The sequence below is a fragment of the Bemisia tabaci genome, chromosome 2 (assembly GCF_918797505.1).
Source record: "Bemisia tabaci chromosome 2, PGI_BMITA_v3".
Lineage (NCBI taxonomy): Eukaryota > Metazoa > Arthropoda > Insecta > Hemiptera > Aleyrodidae > Bemisia > Bemisia tabaci.
In genome coordinates this window covers 31,355,009-31,380,384 of record NC_092794.1, presented here as the reverse complement: position 1 = coordinate 31,380,384, position 25,376 = coordinate 31,355,009, and the positions used below count along the sequence as shown (strand labels likewise).

General features: G+C 39.1%; 2 protein-coding genes across 3 annotated transcripts in view; one reads left to right on the top strand and one right to left on the bottom strand.

Moving 5' to 3' along the window:
- The window catches only part of LOC109038042 (uncharacterized), a 236,592-nt gene that overhangs the window by 169,493 nt on the left and 41,723 nt on the right, over positions 1–25,376 (bottom strand). The window lies entirely within an intron of this gene.
- On the top strand, positions 19–8,521 carry LOC140224053 (uncharacterized). The gene is made up of 2 exons (XM_072297134.1): positions 19–3,692; positions 7,632–8,521. Exons 1-2 carry the CDS (start codon positions 2,753–2,755, stop codon positions 7,730–7,732), a joined length of 1,041 nt encoding a protein of 346 aa, XP_072153235.1. The 5' UTR covers positions 19–2,752; the 3' UTR covers positions 7,733–8,521.

Below are 25,376 nucleotides of genomic sequence, written 5' to 3'. Positions count from 1 at the left end.
AGGTACTGACATATCGAATTGAAGTAGATTATCTCCCCCTCCGTTCGCAAAAAAAACCGTCTGAAAGCGTGTTCTCTTATATTGTTAGTGTTCGCACTGAATATAATGTTTTTTGAAATCTATATATTTAATATCCTAAGGCTTTTATTGTAAACCTTCAGTTTGAACAGTTTGTCCTAATTCGATCTCGGAAACTACTGGACCGATTTTCCTTGGATTTGTTTAAAATGAAAAAAATGAAAGTTCTTAGGCTCTAGATGTGCCGGCGTTCCTTGGTTTTTCGATTTGCGCGACCGACGTTGAAAAATTTACCTCGATTTGATAACGACATATTCGCGTCTTTGCCGCTGGACAGTTTGTAATAATTCGATCTCGGAAACTACTGGAACGATTTACTTCGGATTTGTTTTAAATGAAATCTCTTAGGTTCTACATGTGCCAGTCATTCCTTGGTTTTCCGATTTGCGCGGCCGACGTTGCAGAATTTACCTCGATTTGATAACGACATATTTAGTAGTTGAGAGTCATATAGTTGGGAGACGTCCCACCATCTGATTTTCCGTTTCCCTCTCCACGTAAACCCACCCCTACCTGCTCGCAACACGTGTCACCCTTCTATTTTGGCATGGGTCCTAAGGCAGTATCACTCCCTTCCTCATGCTGTCTGACTCGGAACAACTGCTACGCATTTCCTCCATCGCATTGCTCATAATCAGTTCTCGGTTTGTCCATGTTTCTTATCAGTGCGTCTAGAGTTTTGCTTTCTTGATTTTTTCTTTTTTTTACATTAAAATTACTTAATTTTGATGTGTATTTTTCAGGATATAATCTTCCTTTTTGACCGTATGGGGGACTGCACTCAGTACTGTCACAGGTTTAGCAATCCTGCGGACCCCAGCTGGTAGCCCCTGCCTCAAAGGGGGGTGGAGATGGTCACCGGCTTCATGGCGTAGGAACCACTCATCAGAGGGGCAGACAGGGCTCATAGCTGTGGTGAAAGCAGCCTGTCTAGGAGACGGTACTCCAAAATCAAACCCTGGTCCTCCAGGTTGGGGGTTGGGGCATCGGGCTAACTCCCCGATACCCGGAAAAAACTTAATGTTAAAAAGCCTAATAAAGCTAGCCTCGGTGATAATGGAAAAAAACGGATTTTGCGACACAAACTACGGAAAAGGACGATGGTTTTTGGGACATGGAATGTACAGGGCATTTCTAATAAATTGACAGAAGTTATATCGGAGTTAAAAAAGTATAATGCAGATGTCGCCGTGTTAACAGAAACGAAAAAGAAAGGCACAGGATCAGAAAACTTATGATCTGTTCTATAGTGGTGTCAGTAAAAATCAACGCGCACAGCAAGGAGTCGCCATACTTATCCGGAAAAGTTTGCGTCCGTCTATACCCTGGTAGCACAGCTCGGATCGGTAAGGTTTTAGAAACATTCCACTTGTGTCGAAACTGATTCATCTCGATGAAACATATTAGAAACATTTCAGAAATGTTTCAATGACGCAAATACTTTGAACATTTCATTGAAACATATCCAAAACATTTTGAAAATGTTTTCAAGTTGGATACATTTAACACAACAGAAATGTTTTGAAAACCAATCCAAAACATTTTACAAAAGAAAAATTTGGAGGGGAAATGAAATGTTTTAAAAACATTTTGAAGACAAAGTTGAGAGTCATGTAAAATATTTCATCAGAGACAACATGTTTTGAACACAGTTTAAAAATATTTTCATTTCATCTTACAGAAACGTGAAAACAACGTTTTTAAAATGTGTTCAAAATGTTTTCAAATTGTTACTATCACTTTTTAAAAACGTTTTCAACACATCTCCAACATGTTCTCAGATACTTCTAATTTTGAAGTGTTTGGTGAAATGTTTTGGAAATATTCTGAAAATGTTTCAAATTAATCTACAGATTGTTTCAAGCAACTTTTCAAAGTACTGTCAGATACTTTTCCTGCACGGCTCAACGACACCTCCCAGCAACCTATCTGACACATTTTGGATTTGTTTTCAATTAAAAATAAATATAATGTCTTTGAAACCTTTTTGAATATTTTGTTCGAATTTATACGTCACTTAAAAATGTTTTTGACACGTTTTAGAAATGTTTCATTGAATAACATAGAAACATTTCTAGGACCTTTCTAAAACTTTTCCTACCTAGTTCAAACTGAATCCACCAGAGGGCGTTGAAGTTTAATTTTTCAATTTTACCAAATTTCAGCTTAATTTTTCGTCTCAAGCTATACTTTTTGGACATTTAATTATGTGAAGGTTATTAACACAGTTAATTCCTTGTATGAATCGAGTTCATCTCCATAAAAGCTCACAAGTTATGGATTATCTAGAATATTGAAACCGTACATCGTGCTTTGCGTATACTTTTCTAAAGTGAAGGTGTTCTAATCCCTCTGATAGGTTGATAATGATGAAGTGTAACGATTCAGCCCTCATGCATGGTTGGTATCAAGGGATGCCTGCTGTGATGGTTCTAATTCCACAGCGACATTAGTTAGAACAAATGTCTGAAAATTTTTGATACTTATAGCCTCGGTGCCGATACCTCTCTGAGATGTGTTGAAAAGGTATGAGAAACATCTATCGGACGGATCTGTGAGACGAAATTTAGGGGTGACATAGAGTTGTTTTAGAAACCTTTTCAAAACCGTCTGGACACATGATATGTTTTCAAGATGTTTCATTGAAATGTTTTAAAGAAATTTTTTCGGATCAATGACACATTTTAAAAACATCTTCAATCTGACCTGTGCTACCAGGCTAACTACTTGGGAAGCAGTAGACCAGCGGATCATCAGAATGCATCTTACACTGCATGGTCACAAGGTGGCCCTGTTAGGAGTATATGGTGTGAATGATGATGCTCCCGTCAATCTAAAGGATCAGTTCTTTGAGCAACTCAACGACGAGGTTCTGCGGGTTGGAAGGACAAGGGAGGTCATTATCATGGGAGATTTGAATGGTACAACCGGACGAAGGAATGGTTCTAAAGTTGTTGGACCTTTCGGTGAAGAGGCGATGAAGGACAACGGTGCACGCATCATTGATATGTGTGAACAAAACGAGTTGAAAATACTGAACGGATTCTACCAACATCGAGATATCCATAAGTACACATGGGTTCAGCAAACTCGGGGGTTGAAGTCAATCATCGACTACGCGGTCACCAGGCAAACGAGTACCATGAAGGTTCAACAAGTAAGAGTTTGCCGGGGGTTCTCCTGTGATAGTGATCACCATTTTCTCAAGGCGGAGATCGCATTTCCGGTTATGTATGGGCTGCAGAGGAGTACCTTGCAACATCAGAAGTGCCAGCCACAAGGAACGAAGATCGAACAAGGGCACTACAACATCGATAGCTTACAGCATGAAAGCGTGAAAGCGCTCTACAGGAAGCGGCTGGGTGAGAAACTGGGAGTAGAAACTTTCGATAATACTGCAGAAGAGTTGTACCAGTTCATCAAAAGTTGTATACATTCAGCTGCGAAGGAAGCCCTGGGTGTGTGTAATGAGAGCAAGGATGTACAGAAACCCTACTGGTGGGACAAAGAGGTAGATGAAGTAATTGAAGAAAAGCGTAGGAAGTACCATGACTATCTGGCTTTTAGGACTGCAGACACCCGCGGCGCGTATAGGAAAGCCCAGGCGAGGGTTCGTCTCCCTGGTAAAAAAGACGACTACCCCTGCGACTAGGAGGGTACATAAATGGAACCGGTGTAGGTAGCCGTGCGACTACCTAGATGTAGTCGTGCGACTACCTAGATGTGGCCGTGCGACTGCCTGGATGTAGCCGTGCGACTACCTGGATGTAGCTGTGCGACTACCTAGATGTAGCCGTGCAACTACCTGTGGGTGTTCCCACTACGTACCCTCCTAATCACAGAGGTTGTCTTGGCGACTACCCAACTTGTGGAGTGCATATGTCATGCAAACATGTTCAATAAAATAGAAAATGAACAAAAACCACTCACCAACTTGCTCGAATCAGTAATCCACTGGGTCAGGAAAATCCACTTGACAACAATTAATCCAAATTTCCAATTAGAACTGGTGTAAGTACAGAGAAACACTTGAAAACACTATGGGTGCATTGTAAAAAAAATCTTAAGCACTCTTTAGCGTAAGTGAAAAATTAGCACCATGATTTAATAGCTGATCAATACAGAACAGCACTCTCAGAAAAGCACTGACACAACACCATTTTTCAGTTTATTTTTACTTCTAGGAGAAAAATGCATTTTTCAAAAGATCCGACATCATCGGCCATCGCTCGTCAGCAATGAATGAGATAAAAATAAAGCTTAAATAATTTCACAATTTACTCCGATCATTGATGATATTAAGGTAGCCATTGATTCTCTACCCGACGTCCTTATCACACATAACAAGGAAGGTCAAGAGCACAGAGCAAATGGCACTAAGCAGCGCGATGCACATGTGATATCGCAAGTTCCGGAAGTGTCGATCTGCAAAAATACAAAGCGAGAAACAGATCATCATATTGATCCACCTACAATTAATGACCGTCAATAGAGACAGACATTCAAATACGTTATAATAAATAAGCCACCATTTGTTAACAGAACAAAGTTTTCGTGAGAGTAAGACCCTTCCGTCTGGAGGGACGAGGACCTTCCTTGGACCTTTCCTTCCGAGAAACACTTAAAAATGGACCACTTTACTACTTACAGGTCTGAGCTGCTGAATGAATTACATTACACCAGTCAATAAAATTTTAAACTCACGCCCTCACCGTCGAATGTTGACGGATGACCTGATCTATCGCTGAATATACATAAGTAGGATGGGAAGTTGGCACATCTGAAAAGTTGAGGGGTTCATACTTATTTCAACTCTAGTGGTACTAGATATTATTAAAATTAGATAACTGCCAGATGTCCTACAGGAGATGAAGTGGGTGCAACAAAACTTTTCAACTTGAAGTAGAGCCTGCAACTGCAGTTAGGAATAGCACATGGTAGTAAATGCATACACAGACAGAGAAAATAGAATTCACAATTACCTTGCTAGTTAGAATACCTAAATCGACTGAATCGTAAATCGGGAAAGCAAATTCAACTCAAGTTACTTTATCAGTTGCTTGACAATCGGTGACAGGCTCATTCGTGTGTCCGTCGTCCCGAGTTTAAAGGTGGAAGGAGAAGGGAGAGTATTTACCTGTGTTTGATGAAGTTAGGTACAGTGAGGTGGATGCCGATGATACGAATCACGAAAACAACTAAGGAGATCAAATATTGGATTAATTATTTCATTTTCAAAGTAACGGCATGGTCGACCGTAACCGTTGCGTACGGGTCGGGTCGGCTTGGTGAATTGAAATTTGAAATGAATTTGAATTTAGTGTTCCAAGTTGGATACCGGATAGTTGGGCGGTGGACCGTTCCAACTGTTGACTTTTCATCCGGGTTTCGTATGAAAATGAAAATCAGCCTCTAAAAGCATTTAAGAATGCCAGTTTTTGTACTTTAATCTCTGCTTTGAATTATTCTGCTGATAATTCTCTTTGATAATTATTTTGATAAATATATACGTCCCTTGAAGTATCGGCAAGGAACGATTATTCCAGGAACACCAGGAACACCTTGACAAGTGTTAGGTTATGTTATGTTTTGTTAATATTAATGTTTATCTCCCACATTTGTTCCAAAGAGCTCTACTGGTTCTACCTTTTTCCTTTTAGTCCTTTTACTCAAAAATTGGCACAATCAGTAAGTAATTTTTCATCATCACACCCTTGCGTACTTCAATTCAGTCTAATGGCATCTATTGATTCCAAGTATTCAAATTAAAAATTGAGAACTCTCTACTTGCCCAAATAGTTTGCCGACTGTTACCTAGCTACTGTGAGACAACAGTTCTTTCACCCGTCCGTTCAATATACTGACTTACAGAAAGGCATCCTCACTGCGTATCCTCTGTCATTTTCTTGAATTGGCTGGCTAATTTATTAGCGAAAACTTGAAACACCTCATCCCTAGAAATTTGACAAATCGCACATTTGCAGTGGTGCGCTGGTGTTGCACTTATTTCTTCCCTTTTAAGGCAACAGATAGTTGTTAAATTTTAAAATACTACTAGAGCTGAAACAAAAATGACCGCTCAGCTTTTCAGATGTGCCAACTTCTCATCCTACTTATGTATATTCAGCGATAGATCAGGTCATCCGTCAACATTCGACGGTGAGGGCGTGAGTTTAAAATTTTATTGACTAGTGTAATGTAATTCATTCAGCAGCTCAGACCTGTAAGTAGTAAAGTGGTCCATTTTTAAGTGTTTCTCGGAAGGAAAGGTCCAAGGAAGGTCCTCGTCCCTCCAGACGGAAGGGTCTCACTCTCACGAAAACTTTGTTCTGTTAACAAATGGTGGCTTATTTATTATAACGTATTTGAATGTCTGTCTCTATTGACGGTCATTAATTGTAGGTGGATCAATATGATGATCTGTTTCTCGCTTTGTATTTTTGCAGATCGACACTTCCGGAACTTGCGATATCACATGTGCATCGCGCTGCTTAGTGCCATTTGCTCTGTGCTCTTGACCTTCCTTGTTATATGTGATAAGGACGTCGGGTAGAGAATCAATGGCTACCTTAATATCATCAATGATCGGAGTAAATTGTGAAATTATTTAAGCTTTATTTTTATCTCATTCATTGCTGACGAGCGATGGCCGATGATGTCGGATCTTTTGAAAAATGCATTTTTCTCCTAGAAGTAAAAATAAACTGAAAAATGGTGTTGTGTCAGAGCTTTTCTGAGAGTGCTGTTCTGTATTGATCAGCTATTAAATCATGGTGCTAATTTTTCACTTACGCTAAAGAGTGCTTAAGATTTTTTTACAATGCACCCATAGTGTTTTCAAGTGTTTCTCTGTGTACTAACACCAGTTCTAATTGGAAATTTGGATTAATTGTTGTCAAGTGGATTTTCCTGACCCAGTGGATTACTGATTCGAGCTAGTTGGTGAGTGGTTTTTGTTCATTTTCTATTTTATTGAGCATGTTCGCATAACATACGTCATCCGTTGTTACCTTGCATGATGCAAATGTAGCTGGAGGATTCTCCTACACATGCGTAGTGGAAGATGATGAACATTCTGAGAATATTCTGAGTTTAGCTGCTGATACAGAATATTCTCTGATTATTAAAATGCTGCTCAAAATGTAGGAACATTGTTGGAATATTCTCAGAACATTGGGTGCTATCTGGCTGGTGTGGCAGTTTCACCATCGGTATGCTGTAATTAAATCATAGTCTGAGGCATAATGTAAAGGTGATGTTAATATGTAGTTGCACAACTAAGTGTCCCAGAGTTGTGTAGTCACATGTCTAGCGGGTAAATGTAGGTACATAAACATATGCACCTATGCTTGCGGATACCCACTATTGCTCTGCAACTACACATTCATGGCGACTACTAACCGGTGACCACCTTGCAACTACCTTGCGAATACACTGCGCCTACTGATGACTACCCTTGACAACCATGTGACTACACTGCGACTTCTTACATATGCACACGGCTATGCTATGTATTCGCAGCATAGTCGCAGCGTAGTCGTCTTTTTTACCAGGGCTTTTAATCACCAGGAAGAAAAACGAGTCTTGGGAGACCAACTGCTCAAGGATTGACACATACCTCCCAAGTAGCAAGGATACCTATAGAAGGACATAAAATCGTAGGAATGTTGCTATATTATATTTGCCATGCGTATTGCCTACTCCCTCATTTGAAGGAGCCGAAATTATTGCTATATTGTTGCTTTGATGTAGCAATAAATTCCGATTATTGGTTGTGTCACCTGTTGCCAATCTGCTAATTGCAAGGCGCAAAAATTATCGCAATAATCTTGCTATTAAGTATAATGAAAAACTCCCGCGTGTTCCTTTCCGTAACTTGTTTTCAAATCTCTAGCATGAATGCAGGAATGTATCGCAACAATTTGATGAAACAACCATTTCTCCTCAATTTAGTCTTCTCGAAATAGCTCAAACTCGATAAATCTGAAACTTTCAACATTTCAATGCTTTTTTAAAAGGTTTGAATTTCCAGTCAATCAAAATAAATATCGTCTATGCTTTTAACCAAGTTCTGGGAAATTTAATTTTACTTCTTTCATGCCTTTCTTTCCTCCTTTTATTTCGTTTCTGTTTTTGTTACTTTTAATTCTTTGAATTTTTTATTTCATGCAAATGCGCCGTTAAGGGTTTTGTTTCATGTCGGAGCTACATAATGTGTGAAAAGTGAGGCACCCGACAGGTAGCCTGGCTAGCTCAAACGGTAAAGGCGGCGCACGGCAGTAATCCGAAGGTTGCGCGTTCTAATCCCGCCTCGGACAGAAGAATTTAAAGGGTGCTGGATGATTGAATCATGAATTTCCTGTCAATTCCGGCAAGATCGGATTTTCGAATGGATTCTGCAACGTTGTAAAAATTAGGGTAGACTGATAAATTCCTCAATTTTCCTAAAACCATTTGGCACCGCCACAAATAGCAATGACATTGCTATTAAGTATAGATTTTTTTTATCGATCTGACCTGACGAAATCGGGAAAAATCGTCCAAATGTTGACTGAGAATTGCTACTTTATAGCTATATTATTGCAATATTTTTAACAACTTTATACCTATAAATTGATACATTATATCAATTTTTACGTTGAAAAATGCTACTTGGGTGGGGGGAAGGAAGAGTGCTGAGAGCTGGAAGCTGATCAAAGGCCTAAGAAGGGACATGAAACGGGACATTATGTCTCCGATAACAATCTCACAGCTTGACGAACATTTTAGTAAATTATTGACGGAAGGACGACCAGAGTTTCAAACGGGGAATGCTGAAAATATAGTCGAGGATCACTCAATGGAAATTCGAGTTGAGGAGGTGGTCAAAGCAATCAGGGAATTGATGAATGGAAGAGCTCCTGGGCCAGGAAACATTCCAGCCGAGTTAATTAAATGTGGGACTGGCAAGTTGGTTAACCATCTCAGGGATTTGCCCTGGTAAAAATGATCAGTTGACGGTGTATGAGTTTGTCAACGGTGTTTTGGCGCGGAGCATCAGTAGACATCAATTGAGATCGGGTCAGTTGATGGCTTCAACTGATCTAAACTGATAAGTGGTGGCAGTTCGAAGTATCAACAGATCTGCAGACTGATTATTTACTTTCATAGATCTCGGCTGTAGATCTGCAAATCTCATCTATCGCGCATCTATGATCAAACTATTTGTGATTCTACACTGTGAGCTATCCGATGGATGAGCAATAGATCAGCAGAATGAGCCTCTAGACAGGGTAAGAACTGGAGGCTCTAAGCACATGAATCTGCATCAGAATTTCGCGTAGAATTCAATGGTACAAACGGGAATTCATGAAACCAACTAATAAGCGAGATATTTGCGTAAATAGACTGCGCATTTTTGTAAATCCCGCTCGCCTAATATACGAATGACGTCACATTTGTAGCCAATAGGATTGTCGCAGCGCTGCGCAGCGCCGACTGAGCATCGGCCATCGAAAACGTCCAACGCTCCCAACGCCGGGATCGTAAACAAACGAAAATTGATAACAGGAAGGACCCAAGCACCCAAGCAACTCGAAATCTTTTAATTTTCATTAATTACAGTCCATGTTCGACTTCAAGAAAGCATTTGACAACCATTTTCCTCGTATTTTATAACCTGGAGCCACAGCCTATCGGCTCATTGTAATGTGCACTCTGAGAATCAGTTCCACAAGTCCAAACCCTGACATTCTTTTCTTTGACCATTCTCTTTTCATTCTCGCCACAATTTAAGTGTTATGCAGTTTCTTTATCTAAAATATGTGGTCTTGAATTCATTCAGGAGTCAGAAGTTTACCTTTCTTTTAGTATTACAGCCCTTTGACCCCTCAAACTTCACCGATATGACCTCATGTAGTTCAAGGTTTCTCTGGCCCGAACCGAGTGATTACACATCTGAGGTGTGTCTCATGGTTCTTCAAATTAGCAGTTTAGAACTAAATTAGGGACTACAGTGACTCAATCCAGTTCTGCTTTCTTGTTCAATGTTTGTCATCAGTGTCTGTTCTTTTACGTGACCAATCTAGTGCATGCACTGTTACGCTATAAGTACAGGTATTATTGCTTTTTTCCTGCTGTCAGACCTTTTTCTTAAGCCTGCTGATTCACCACAGAATCTGCCCTAGTTGTGTAAATAATTTGGTGTGTAGTTATTGAGTTAATACCTCCTTGCGGTGATGCAAACTTTCTCAGATCCGTCATAAGTGGGTATTGCATTTAGACGATCACTCGGACCAGATGAAATCACTGCTTTAGCAGCTTCAAATTTATACTTTGATCTCTGATTCACTAATAAATAACACTTTACGGTGTCATTTATATTTAATCAGTTCAAAGCTAATTCGACAATGAATCATCAATGGTCCGATCGAAAAAGGAATTTTCTGGTGCGTGCTACGGCTGAATCGACACTACATTCAATTTTCGAAAGCTTCGATCAGGACATGACCATCCGTCTTGAAGTGAAAATATTTTTCAACCATTCAAGTAGTTCAAAAGGTAAGATATCTGAAGTTACTAAGGTATCACCAGGGTACATACGGATCTGTTGTTGGACAGTTAGTGTGAGTATGCGTATGTTTGTGGATAATCATTCATGGCAAAAAGAGGATGTTAATGACAAGGCTAAACTGGGAAACCACTTACCTAAATTCACAAAGTTTCAGACTTCCTGTTCCTCTTAATTTCTCAATTAAAAAATCATTCAACAAAATCTCTGAAATGTGATATTTTTCCTCTACATGGGCAGAAAATTCAGTAATTAATTCAAACAATATGCTGACTTGCTTCCCTTTGAAAATCTGAACTGGATGTAGAAAGTTTGAGCAACGTATTCAGGATATGTAATTTACACGTTTTGCAAATGATACCTATGTTTGGCCATTAGATTGGTTTGAGAAGTAAATGTTACAAATGTCATCCCTGGTCAATCTGAACTGTTTTTCCCAACTTGTTTTCATGGTGGGATAAAATTCTATGACTTTTCAAGATCCTTTCATCTTTCGGTACCTGAAAAATTCAGTGAACCAAACGACTTCCAATAGGAATCGTTGGCAACTTTACCATTGAAATGATTCTTAGGTGATTTTGAATGGAACAATCTTACACAAACTTTTGTTGAGCAGGTTTTACTCGCCCTGAATTCTTAAAAGAGAGGAAAAATATTTTCTTAACGCTTGGAGGATGATCTAACTATGTTGCAGGTAAGTAGGTGTGATCACTTCATTTCATGAAATTCAGTAAGGCTCGTCGCTGCATGAAACACATAAAACATACTGATTAAGAAATGAATCCTCAAATAATTAGCAACTGTTTTGTGCAATATCTGTTGATTAGCATTTGATGATAACTAGAATACAAAAATTCTGAAATTAAGAAACCAGGAATAAATAACTACCAGAATGGTCTTATCAGATTCTCTCTGAGACAAATTTCCATATTCATTGATGAAGTGTAGCGTGCATTTGAATTCACAATGTTTGGAATTCCCAATAGCATTTAAGACCTGAGGCACAATTCCTTATCTTTTAAAGCAGGGAAGACACCTTGGACCCTCCATCATTGGTAACTCACAGCTTTCAGATTGGTTCAGTCATGCCTTCGAGCAGAAAAGCCCTTTAAATGACCAATTTCCACAATTTTATAACTTCACCCACTTGAGATGTTGTATTCCTCTTTAGATATATGGCAGGAGAGTATATTCTGAAATTTACAGGACACACATCCCTTCAGAAATAGGAGAGTGCTAACATAATTATTACTTACCAAGTACCAGTTCCTGATGAATTTTTCTAAGGTTCATGCTTTCGAAAGTTGAGTTGTAGGTAATGTCGATTCAGCCGTAGCACGCACCAGAAAATTCCTTTTTCGATCGGACCATTGATGATTCATTGTCGAATTAGCTTTGAACTGATTAAATATAAATGACACCGTAAAGTGTTATTTATTAGTGAATCAGAGATCAAAGTATAAATTTGAAGCTGCTAAAGCAGTGATTTCATCTGGTCCGAGTGATCGTCTAAATGCAATACCCACTTATGACGGATCTGAGAAAGTTTGCATCACCGCAAGGAGGTATTAACTCAATAACTACACACCAAATTATTTACACAACTAGGGCAGATTCTGTGGTGAATCAGCAGGCTTAAGAAAAAGGTCTGACAGCAGGAAAAAAGCAATAATACCTGTACTTATAGCGTAACAGTGCATGCACTAGATTGGTCACGTAAAAGAACAGACACTGATGACAAACATTGAACAAGAAAGCAGAACTGGATTGAGTCACTGTAGTCCCTAATTTAGTTCTAAACTGCTAATTTGAAGAACCATGAGACACACCTCAGATGTGTAATCACTCGGTTCGGGCCAGAGAAACCTTGAACTACATGAGGTCATATCGGTGAAGTTTGAGGGGTCAAAGGGCTGTAATACTAAAAGAAAGGTAAACTTCTGACTCCTGAATGAATTCAAGACCACATATTTTAGATAAAGAAACTGCATAACACTTAAATTGTGGCGAGAATGAAAAGAGAATGGTCAAAGAAAAGAATGTCAGGGTTTGGACTTGTGGAACTGATTCTCAGAGTGCACATTACAATGAGCCGATAGGCTGTGGCTCCAGGTTATAAAATACGAGGAAAATGGTTGTCAAATGCTTTCTTGAAGTCGAACATGGACTGTAATTAATGAAAATTAAAAGATTTCGAGTTGCTTGGGTGCTTGGGTCCTTCCTGTTATCAATTTTCGTTTGTTTACGATCCCGGCGTTGGGAGCGTTGGACGTTTTCGATGGCCGATGCTCAGTCGGCGCTGCGCAGCGCTGCGACAATCCTATTGGCTACAAATGTGACGTCATTCGTATATTAGGCGAGCGGGATTTACAAAAATGCGCAGTCTATTTACGCAAATATCTCGCTTATTAGTTGGTTTCATGAATTCCCGTTTGTACCATTGAATTCTACGCGAAATTCTGATGCAGATTCATGTGCTTAGAGCCTCCAGTTCTTACCCTGTCTAGAGGCTCATTGGAATACAGTGTTGAACGATTGCTTTGAGATGAAAATAATCGTTCTAACCAATCAGACACCTTGATTCACCGAGTGAAGAAGAAGAAGCGCGTAGGAAACCTAACCTCCAAATAGATCATTTATCGTGTTTTACTCAACTCCGTCTTATCAGCTACCGTGGCGCAGTGGATAGCGGCGTCGATATTCAGTCGCTACCAACCCGAGCGATGGTGGGTTCGAATCCCGCCGCGGCAATACCAGTCGGCCAATCAGAAGCACAGTTTTAATAGATGTCACCGCATCTACTGCCTTAGGGCCGGGGATCCGCATCTATCAGTGGATCTATAGCTGGATCTATTGAAATTAGTTCTGAATCGCTCGGAATCTCTGTCTCATAGATCCGCAGCCCGCATCCATCAAGGTCAATAGATGAGGGAAGTAAATAATCAGCCTGCTGAAATGATACTTGGTATCAGTTGGTACCATGTATCAACTGATAAGACATAAATTAAAAACGCACTATCTGCTTGTGTAATTTTACGTATTTATTCAGTTTCTCACGTTTATCTCACGATTTGACGACCAGAGAGCGCTGCTGGGAATTACCGTTCTCGTATTTCTGACACGAGGCTTAGCAGGCAGCGCTCATTCCCATACGGTCTCCCAACTAAGTACTAACTACACTCGGCGTTGCTTAACTTTGGTGATCGTCCAAGAGACAGAGCCACTACTCTATCCGCGCATGCGATCAAAATAGACGTATTTTCGCCATTTCAGGGCCCCCACTAGAATCAATTTGACAGAGAGTGATGATTTTGTGTTGAATTTGAATCTACACTTAATTTTTTCATTTTATTTTTTAATCACTTAAAATGTAAGTGAAGTTTTACAAGTTATGTTTTCCTTAAAGATGAGACTAAGAAACACAAAATGCGAAACCAAAAATAATAATTAAAGATGTAAAAAAAGATGAAATGATGAAAAATCAATAATCAACTTATAAGAACTTGAAAATAATCATGAAAAAAATTTGAAAACAAATAATTAAATCTTTATTGCGGGTGGGTCAAAAAAATTTCATTAACATATTTATATGAATTTAATGTGGAAAAAATAATTGATCAAGGTAATTTTATGTGTTTTCGTCACATTCTTTTCATGTAATTTTTACGTGTAAATTATGGAAAAAAATATTTGCGAGTGGTGAGCGTTGAAGAAATTATAATATGTCTTTATATGAATTATCAGTTAAGAAAAAAAATGATCGAGATAATTTTTACGTGTTTTTGCCACGTTCTTTTTGTGCAGTGATGAAATTATGTTAAAAAAAAGGCTCAAGTTGTCGCCGGTAAGGAAATCATTTACTTAAATTCATGTAAATTTTATATGAAAAATGTTTAGTCTCCTCGAAATCACATCTTTTTTCTTTTTACATTTTTTGATATGAATTTGAAGTGAAATTCATGTAAACACTTGATTTACCAAGATTATTTTTCTTCAGTTTTACGTTATTTTTAATATATTTTTTACGTAAGTAAATGTTATTGTAATTTCCAATATTTTTACGTACTTTTACCAGGCGTGAGGAAAAAATTGAAAAGATCTACAATTGATTCCATGGTTAACGCCCTAAGGACATTTTTACGTAAAAAAGATAGAAATGTATATAAATTTATGTTTTTTTAAACGTGAAAGCGTTCTAAGAGCCGTCAACCATGGGATAAATATTACATGTTTTGTATTGATATTTACGGCTTATTTAGAAAAAAAAAAAGGTTAAAATGTATCTCTTTTTTTTAGGGGGAAAAAATTCTTACTGGGGATGATATCAACCAAATATAGTATCTAGTAATATGAGATAAGTTACGATGGGAGCGGCTCAAAAATTACACATTATACCCCCTTTTACATGGGGGATTCTCCTGATCAAAATCACAACAAATCGAAGTAGGCATCGCACAGAATTTTTGTTATAAAATCCATGCTCCGACAAACCCATGGAACTGGTGTGAAGGACCGATTTTTGTGTAACAGCAAGCAGCGCTGGGTACCCACCTACGTATTGCACTGTCCTTAAACTCCTCCTTTCTTTAGCAAGTGACATAATCTTTGAACGGCCGTAGAATTTCAAATAATCAGCATTAGGTATTCGAGATTTTAAAACCATAAAATAATGCATTTACCTACCGTAGAAAAAAATTGAATGGAAAAGGGATTAAAATAATATACTTAAATATCTCTATTGATGTAGTGGCCCTGAAGTTTAGATGCCTTGATGAAGTGGCTTAGTGGGCCTTGTCAAACATGCCAACCAGATCGTCCTGTTAAAATGCATACGTAGCCTCATTGGACTAATTTTAAACTTGTAATTGACGTCTATTGAATTTCTGTTTGGATCAGTTGATGTTCAACAGATGTCAGTTCATGCTGGACCGATATCAATTGAACCTCAAGTGATACGTAGCAAATTTCAACTGTTACCTATTGAGGCTCAACATAGATCTATTGAGTATAATCTGGTATCAGTACAACCTCTACTGGTACCAACTGACTCTCATCAAATATCTGTAGACTTTCAACTGGTATCAGTTGGTATCAGTGTAACCTCTACTGGTGCCAACTGTTACTCATCAAGTATCTGTAGACTTTCAACTGGTATCAGTTGGTAATCGTCGATATCAGTTAAAATCAGTTAATATCAGTTCATTTCCGCTACTGATTATAACTGATATCAACCTATCATTTTTACCAGGGTGCTGCAGAAGTGCATTGATGGTGATGACATCCCGAAAGAATGAAAAGAGGCCTGGATAACAGCGTCGCACAAAAAAGGAAGGAAGGATGACTGTGGGAACTACAGAGGGTTAGCGGTAACCGGAACGATAAGTAAAATGTATGGAAAAGTGTTCAAAGCGAAGATCGAAGAAGAGTGGACCCCGTTCGAGGCGGAGGAGCAAGCAGGTTTTAGGGCTGGTCGGTCTACCGCTGATCATCTGTTCTGTGTTACCCAGTTAACCGAAAAGAAGAGAATTGTTGGCCAGGAGCTTCATTTAGCGTTTTTGGATATTGAAAAGGCTTATGGTAGTGTTCCTCTTGTGAAACTTTGGGAAGTCCTAGAAGAAACTGGTTTTAGTAAGGGACTTATTGGGGCAGTCAAGCAGTTTTATCGGGGGGCTTTTGCTAGAATTAAGTGCCAAGGAAGGCTTTCAGACGGTTTTTTTGTCACCAAGGAGCTTAAGCAGGGATGTTGTCTGTCACCGACGCTGTTTAAGATATATCTAGAGCACGTTCTGAAGGAATGGAAAAGAAAGTGTGCCGGCATGGGCGTCCCTCTGAATGGCCAAGAAACACTGTTCACGCTATGCTTTGCTGACGACCAGGTAGTCATAAGTCAAGATCACGATGACGCAGAGTATATGACCCGGAAGTTGGTGGAGGAGTATCGCAAATGGGGCCTTGAGGTTAGTGTCCGTAAGACAAAAAAGATGTCAGTCGGAGGTGCTCAGCAAAGCATAGTCCTGGAGGATGGTCAACATACAGGGTGAGCGAAAAGTCCCCGACCCCCCCCCTCTAACTTTTGAACGAATTGAGCTAAGGAAATGAAACTTTGGGAATGTTCCTATCTCAAAGGGGACCATCTTTTGAGGGGGTCAAAATTTTGGGGGACAGGGGTCCCCCAACTTTTTTTTTCAAATAGCAACCCCTATCTTGTGATACCTCATTCGAAAGAGCATAAAAAACTAAGAATTTTGGCGCAAACCTCAGATCAATATCTCAATTTTTGACCGAGTTATGATAGGTCAAAGGTCAAATTTGACCTATTTTCAAAAAATCATAACTCCGGTTCAAATTATCGTAAAGAAAAAAATAAAACGGGAAAATTTACCAAATTGTGTTCGCTTTTACGTAAAAATTGCAGAAATCACTTCGATTTAATTTTAAGGGGGGGGGGGGGGGCTCGGACCCCCAAATACGTCAATTCAAAGGTCATTCAATTTTCCCACGAAATAAGCCAATTTCCTCTGGAATTGCCTCCACATTATCTCAGTAAGGTCAAAATCAGTTCAACATTACGTTGGCAAGTCCCCAAATTTCGGGAAAAGTTAAAAAAACGAAATTTAAACGGTCAAATTCGTTAAATTTCGTTTTTTTAACTTTTCCCGAAATTTGGGGACTTTCCAACGTAATGTTGAACTGATTTTGACCTTACTGAGATAATGTAGAGGCAATTCCAGAGGAAATTGGCTTATTTCGTGGGAAAATTGAATGACCTTTGAATTGACGTATTTGGGGGTCCGAGCCCCCCCCCCTTAAATTAAATCGAAGTGATTTCTGTAATTTTTACGTAAAAGCGAACACAATTTGGTAAATTTTCCCGTTTTATTTTTTTCTTCACGATAATTTGAACCGGAGTTATGATTTTTTGAAAATAGGTCAAATTTGACCTTTGACCTATCATAACTCGGTCAAAAATTGAGATATTGATCTGAGGTTTGCGCCAAAATTCTTAGTGTTTTATGCTCTTTCGAATGAGGTATCACAAGATAGGGGTTGCCGTTTGAAAAACAAAGTTGGGGGGCCCCTGTCCCCCCCCCTGAGGGGGGGACCAACATTTTGACCCCCTCAAAAGATGGTCCCCTTTGAGGTAGGAACATTCCCAAAGTTTCATTTCCTTAGCTCAATTCGTTCAAAAGTTAGAGGGGGGGTCGGGGACTTTTCGCTCACCTTGTATAGAAAGTTGCGAACAATAGAAGTAGGTACCTGGGGGTGAAGCTGACTTCGGATGGAAAGCTGGATCAGGCCATTCGGGACCGTAATCTTCTAGGAAGGAAAGCCATCGCCATGCTTAATGGGATCCTTTGGGACCAAAGGATTTCCAAAGACAGCAAGAAGAGAATTTATAACTCGGTTGTCAAGCCTATTATCACCTATGGCAGTGAAGTGTGGCAGTTGAAGAAGCGGACCCAAGAAATGCTCAAGGCGACCGAGATGGATTTCTGGCGAAGATCGGCTGGAATCTCGAGGAGAGAACGTGTCAGGAATGAACGTGTCAGGAATGAACGTGTCCGAGAGATAATGGGCGTTGAGGGGACGATTGTGCACCATATCATGACCAAGTAATTGGTATGGTATGGGCATGTGCAGAGAATGGCTGATACCAGGTTGCCGAAGAAGGTGTTGGAGTGGGTCCCCCCATGTAGGCGACGGAGAGGGCGTCCAGCCAAACGGTGGGTAGAGAGCATCCATGAAGAGATGGAGAGATGCCAGCTTCCGGAGGATCTCTGCCATGACAGATTCCTGTGGAGAATAGGCGTCGCAGATCGCCCAAGCGCACCGTAAAAGCGGCTCATACATACATACATAATCTTCCTTTTTACGGCAGCACAGATTTTATTTATAATTAACTGTCTTACAACAGCTCATGTGTTCCTCCAAGAGAATTGGTGATTAATCTTTACCCTTTCGTGCCGCTAAATTTTTACAAAGTTTTTTGATTTTCTTTTCCAGGAGTGTTTTTTTTTATTTTTCAAGGATGTTTCTTTTTCTAGAAGTAGGTAATCATCATTATTAGTTTCTTATTCTTTGTTTTTGAATTTATCATTTTGCTTCCAGGAAGTCCTCCAATTACTTGTTGTCGCAAAATTTGTTAGCTAACATTCACTCGCGGAGCGAGCGACTGGGGGTCCAGGAGGCGAAACCCCCGCCTAGCGGCGCAAGCGAGCGTAGCGAGCTGAAGCAGCTAATAGTATTTGTATTATGTTTTGTAAATATATTTTCAAAAATATTTTAAAAATATATTAATACCAAAAGTTTTCATACATTTTGAAAATGTATTTTGAAATTTATTTCAAAAGCATTTTTAAAAAACTATTTTCAATATTTCTTGTAAATATATTTGTACAAAATTTCGGCCCAATCCAAAAAATGTTACTAATTACAAAAAAAAAAAAAAAAAAAAAAAAAAAAAAAAAAAAAAAAAAAAAAAAAAACAGGCACCCAAAAATATGATGGCAATACCGTTTGGATTCATCATTTAAAAGGAAATGATATCAAAACGGCCCAATTTTCTCTTTCATGCCCATGCAATATACCTTACACCCCAACATTTTTCAAAAAAAAAAAAAAAAAAAAAATTAAATACCTTTAAGGTATGATGACTTGAACACATTTATTTGATCCATCGCTGTAAAGAGGTATGATATCAAATCGGCCCAACTTCTCTGAAATGTACCCATCTCTGATCTATAACTTTGTCGACCTTCCATCCATGAGGAGACACTGATCATTACTTGACCCTTAGTATATGTCCTTGTTTAGATGCCAAAGAGGTCCTTATGAGAACTGTAATGAATTTTTTTTCTTTAAAGAGATAAAAAACAAAAAACCGTCATATAATTGAAAAAAAATTCGAAAAAAAAGGAATGGGCCGGCCGGCCGTACATACGAGTGGTAGATAGTAGGGTGATTATCGTTTGCATATACATGAACAAGTATCATCGTCAAAAAGAGGATCAGTCTTACTTGAAATCGTCATTGAAAGATAGACTGAAAGATATTCACACATGAGTGAACAACTTAACAACTTTCAAGCCATGCCATGTTCCTTGTTTGTTTCTGATAGAACGCCTTACAAACTACTGAACCTTGGCGTATTATTGCGAATATTATGTGCCTACTAAGTCCTACTTAAAATGCTTCTCTCTTAACAAGTTCATGGATGTTGGCAAGACCGGGTCGGTCACCCATGCCAAAGTGTTGGGGCATACCCATGTATCTATTTTTCCTCGCTTTTTTTGTACGTGCCGGCCGGCCCATTCCTTTTTTTTTTCTTCGAATTTTTTTTCAATTATATGACGGTTCTTTGTTTTTTATCTCTTTAAAGAAAAAAAATGCATTACAGTTCTCATAAGGACCTCTTTGGCATCTAAACAAGGACATATACTAAAGGTCAAATAATGATCAGTGTCTCCTCAGGGATGGAAGGTCTCGACAAAGTTATTGATCAGAGATGGGTACATTTCAGAGAAGTTGGGCCGATTTGATATCATACCCCTTTAAAGCGATGGATCAAATAAATGTGTTCAAGTCATCATACCTTAAAGGTATTTAATTTTTTTTTTTTTGAAAAATGTTGGGATGTATGGTATATTGCATGGGCATGAAAAAGAAAATTGGGCCGTTTTGATATCATTTCCTTTTAAATGATGAATCCAAACGGTATTGCCATCATATTTTTGGGTGCCTGTTTTTTTTTTTTTTTTTTTTTTTTTTTTTTTTTTATTTTTTTGTAATTAGTGACATTTTTTGGATTGGGACGAAATTTTGTACAAAAATCATATTTTTGTTTTTTCGGAAGGATATCGCGTATTTTTGGTATGACTTCTACGAAGTATCAGGCAAAGAGAGTTCCCATTTTAAATTTAAAAGTTGTTCTCGGGCGCGAGGCAAAGAGGTAACGACCCCCCCGTGACGGTAATTTTTCCCGTCACTTAAGTTTCGAATAAGTAATCACCTAGGAAATTTTGAAACCGTGCCCAGATTTAATGATATGTAAAAATTTCGATGGCTACAGCTGCCGCAAGTGATTGCGACAGTAGCGCATTCTGTAGGGACGGTGAAGTAGCGGAGTACTGCAGTACACCGGTCGGCCGCCGCGCGCCACTCGAGCGCTCTCGCGGAGCGATCTGGAACCTCTTGTACCCGACTACTTCACCGTCTCTACAGAATGCGCTACTGTCGCAATCACTTGCGGCAGCTGTAACCATCGAAATTTTTACATATCATTAAATCAGCGGCCCGATTATTGAAACTATGTCAGCCCGACACGACAAGACATAGCCCTATCTTAACCATGCAATATCTCGCAATTCGATGTCTTATCGGGCTGGTTTAAATTTCAATAATCGACCCGCTGGGCACGGTTTAAAATTAAACAAAATTTCCTAGGTGATTACTTATTCGAAACTTAAGTGACGGGAAAAATTACCGTCACACCCCCGACCCCCCCCCCCCCCCCCCCACTCGAAAGCGGCCCATCTTTTTTGAAGGAAGTTTCGTTCCAAGGTTCAAACCGCAAGTCAATTATCTGTATTCGTTTTCGAGACATCAATAAGAAGGATCTATATTTTTGGCACACCCTGTACGTCACAGAAAAAAAACCTCAGGTCAATATGAAAATCGTGACAAAGTTGGGTCACTTGACGTAATGCCTAATTCTCATTGGCTACGCAGAGAGATTGGCATAGATAGAGGTTAGGTTATTGTTTTGTTTGGAAATTTAGGATCGGATTTGAGCAGTAGCATTGCAATTTCAATTTCTCCTGGCTCCTGTCTCTTTTTCTTTGTCATATTATTTCTGAATTTAATAACAATATAACTTCTTGAATGGTTTTCTTATCGCACGCACGAAACGTTTTCAATTTCATGCTGCCCGAGGAATAATGCTTCCAAATGTGACTATCTATTCTTAATTTTTCATGAATCCCTCTCTCTCTCTCTAGGTACCTTTTTCGTTGTGAGTTTTCTTTTATGATTCTACTGATGGCACGATGTGTCTGAAACGAAAAGATGCTACGTACTTTGTTTACTATGTGCACCCTATCCAGACTGGAGTACCTTTATAGACAGAGTATGGCCATTTCTGCTCCGGTTTTTCATTGGTCGCGAGCGAATAGGCTGACACGGTGCTCTTAGGGCCGTAAATAAACAAACAAGATGGCCGTTATCAGCAAGCAAGATTGAGGTTATGCACATCTTACATCCTCCTGTGATAAAGGTGAAAGGCAATTTAACAATGTTTTCAAGTTGTTTGGCCTGTGAAAAATTAAAAGACAAAAGTTTCACAGACTTGAAGTCTGACGAATCAACTCTTGGAAGTTCAGCCACTCTTTGAACAATTTCGAATACTCTTTATTTTTCGTTTTCATAATGATTTTTTAAAGTTTCTAAAGCAACTGGATAATTTTTCGCTGTAAATTGCAATGTTTCAATTAGCTTTTCCGCTTCACCCTGTAGAGAATGTCGCAGGAAATGGAACTTTTGGATCGGTGTCAAAACTCTATCCGAATCAATTAACAATTATCGCTTCGAACATTTCCATAAACGGTCTGAATTTTTCAAATCTCCCATTAAAAGGCGGGATATCTGGCGGTTTCAAATTTGGGTTCAAATTAGAAGAGACCAAAGTGACTGGTACTCCCGAATTTGCTGTCATTTGGACAGAGGGCCCTGAGTGGCTTTGTGAGGCTTTCAACACTCGACAGCGGGCTAATGCCCGAAAATATTGGGCTTCAAAAGCGTCGAAATTGCCTTTGTAATGTAAGGCCTCAAAATTTTTGTATGGGCATGAAAATTTCAGAAAAGTCACATCTTATACCAGGTTAATACATACTAAATGTTCAGATCGGTCACGGCAAGGATGAGAGAGAAAAGGTTCAACTTGCCGCCCCGTGCGCAGTGTGCTATTTTACCCTTAAAAAACCGCAAAAATTCGATTATTTTTCAAAAATCTCAAACACTCCACTTCGAAATTGGCCAAAACCCCATCAGGCAGTACCCTACTACAACTTACAATTTGAATTTTTGATTTTGAATGGAAATCACACTCCGAAACCTTCATTTTATCATTAAATTCGATATTTTGGAGTCCGCAACTTGGCAACGCTGCCGCGGGAGCAAAAAAATTTGTATGGGCATGAAAATTTCAGAAAAGTCCCATCTTATACCAGGTAAAAACATACTAAAAATTCAGATCGGTCAAGGCAAGGATGAGGGAGAGGGGGTTTAATTTGTCGCCCGGAGGCCAATTTTGCTATTTTACCCCTAAAAAACCACAAAAATGCGATTATTTTTCGAGGAGCTCCGACAACCTATTTCGAAATTGCCCAAAAACCCATCAGGGAGTACCCCACTACAACCTCCAACTTGAATTTTTGATGTACAACAAAGTCGCGTTTAAAGTGAGTTCAGGGGCACCGTGCATAGGGACATTAAGCATATGGGAGTCCGTTATCAACCTTGATCGGAGACGGTCGCGTGACAGTTCTCGCTCTCTATCAGATCTCGGCTTTGCACTCAATTCCGTGCCCGTGCCACGTATATCAGAAATAAGCATACGGCCTATTTCCAAATCGTGTAAACATGTGAATACCTTCAAAGTTAGCATAATCTGGGGGTTTTTACCCCCAGAACATACAGTGTAGATTCATTTGAACTTTTAGTGTCTTCAAGTGTCTGTGAATCTCATCAACATCATCAACATCATGAAAAAGTGTCTTGCTCATTCCATAGAACACTGTCCAATTTGTAAGTGCACTATTCATTTTGTAACCGACTGCTCAGACAATATCTGCCATCGAATTAAATCTACAAGCCTTTCTGCAGAAGTAAACAATCTTTCACAACCACTGAATAAACAATCTTGCTCCTCACTTAATACTTCTCGCAGAAATAGCCTTAAAAATAACAACATGCCTATACTAACTCGCAGAATGACAACAACATTCAACTTAGTACCGATAAGGCGTTAATTAAATACCTTCAAGAACAGAACTCACAACTCATAGCTCAAGTTAAGAACCTTTCAGATCAAGTACAAGCTTTAACAAAATCTCTAACCGAATTTCAAAAAAAGCAAACTGAGTGTAGTGAACGAACCCCAACACCTCAAGTGCAATCTCCCCCCGCAAAAATACCAGGAAGGATAACCACAACTCTACCCCCTCAACCAGCCAGAGGGTTCAATCTCTTGCTTCCAGGCAACTATTCACCAAAAACAACTATAACCTGCTTCTCAACGAGGGCGAAGATAACACAGAGACGGATGACGACGACATCAATGACATGTCAATTGGCTCGGACACTGACATTTTAGTTCCTCAAACAACCCTAATCGGGCGACCAATAAAGCTATCTCCAAATTGAATCGACAGAAACAAACTGCCAACAACTCCGGTGAGAAACCTTCAATTAATAATAGTGATAAGAACAGCATGCAAACTGTAAATTTGAACGATAAATCAACTATCGATCCTGAAGAAGACAAAAAGATCAAACCTAACCCCCCCCCCCCATTATCACTGCAGTTAAGACTGATTTTGTTAAATTGTGTAAAGTGCTAAAGGATGTAGACAAAAATCTCTGGAATTCTAGGGTCTTTCCATCCGACTCATTCAAAATCTCTGCCGCAGATGATAACACTCATGAAAAAATTGTTATAATTCTCTCCGAAAACGGATTTCTCTTTAACACTTACGAGAATAAAAATACTAGGCCCATCAGAGTGTTAATCAAAGGCCTTCATCATTCCACCTCCCTGACTAACATTCAAGATAGTCTAACAGAGCAAGGCTTTAAACCCCTCTCTATTATTAACAACCTTAAGAAATTTCCCAACAATTCTACTAGAAAAGAAACAGTAAAGACCAATAAACCAATCAATTCAATGGATTCTCAAGATAATCCTCCCAACAACAATGAAAAGACAAATACTCCATCCAATGAAGATAATGAGAGAAATAACACAGAAAACAATACTGGAAATACCACTAATAGTACCGATAATGCTGAAAATACTGATAATACCAACAAAGATACTGAAAATGAGTCTGTTAAAACTAAAATCTTGCCGCCTAGTACAAATTAGTGCCACAAAATGTCTTTACTGTTTCCTTTCCTCACAGTGAAAATATTGAAAAAATCTATAAAATTATGTACATAGCTAACATGAAAATTAGAATAGAACCTGTCCCCTCTAATGATCCATTAATCCCCATCCAATGTACTAACTGCCAGAGCTTTTTGCACAGCTCAAAATACTGTTTCTTTCCATCCAAATGGGTAAGGTACAGCGAAGCGCATCATACGCTAGAATGTCCCTTACCCAAATACATAGACAACCCCAAATGTGCAAATTGCGGAGATAAACATCCAGGCAGCTATCGTGGCTGTACTGTAGCAAAAATAATCACTGCCGAGCGAAAAACACAGCTGAAGAACAAGTTATCACAAAAAATCAATGATAACAGAGTTGCCAGATTCGGTCAACAAGTTCAACCCGCAAAAAGTAACCTGAAACCCGGAGTCTCCTTCAGAGACGCCTTCCGCAATAGATATCCAAATAGTACTCCTCAAAATCAGAATTCTAGTAATCCAGCAATTGACACTCGACAACAGCCCCATACTTCTAACTTTTCACAACCCCCTCCTCCTTTAGTGAATAGTTTCAACATACCCCCTGATTTTAATGCAATTA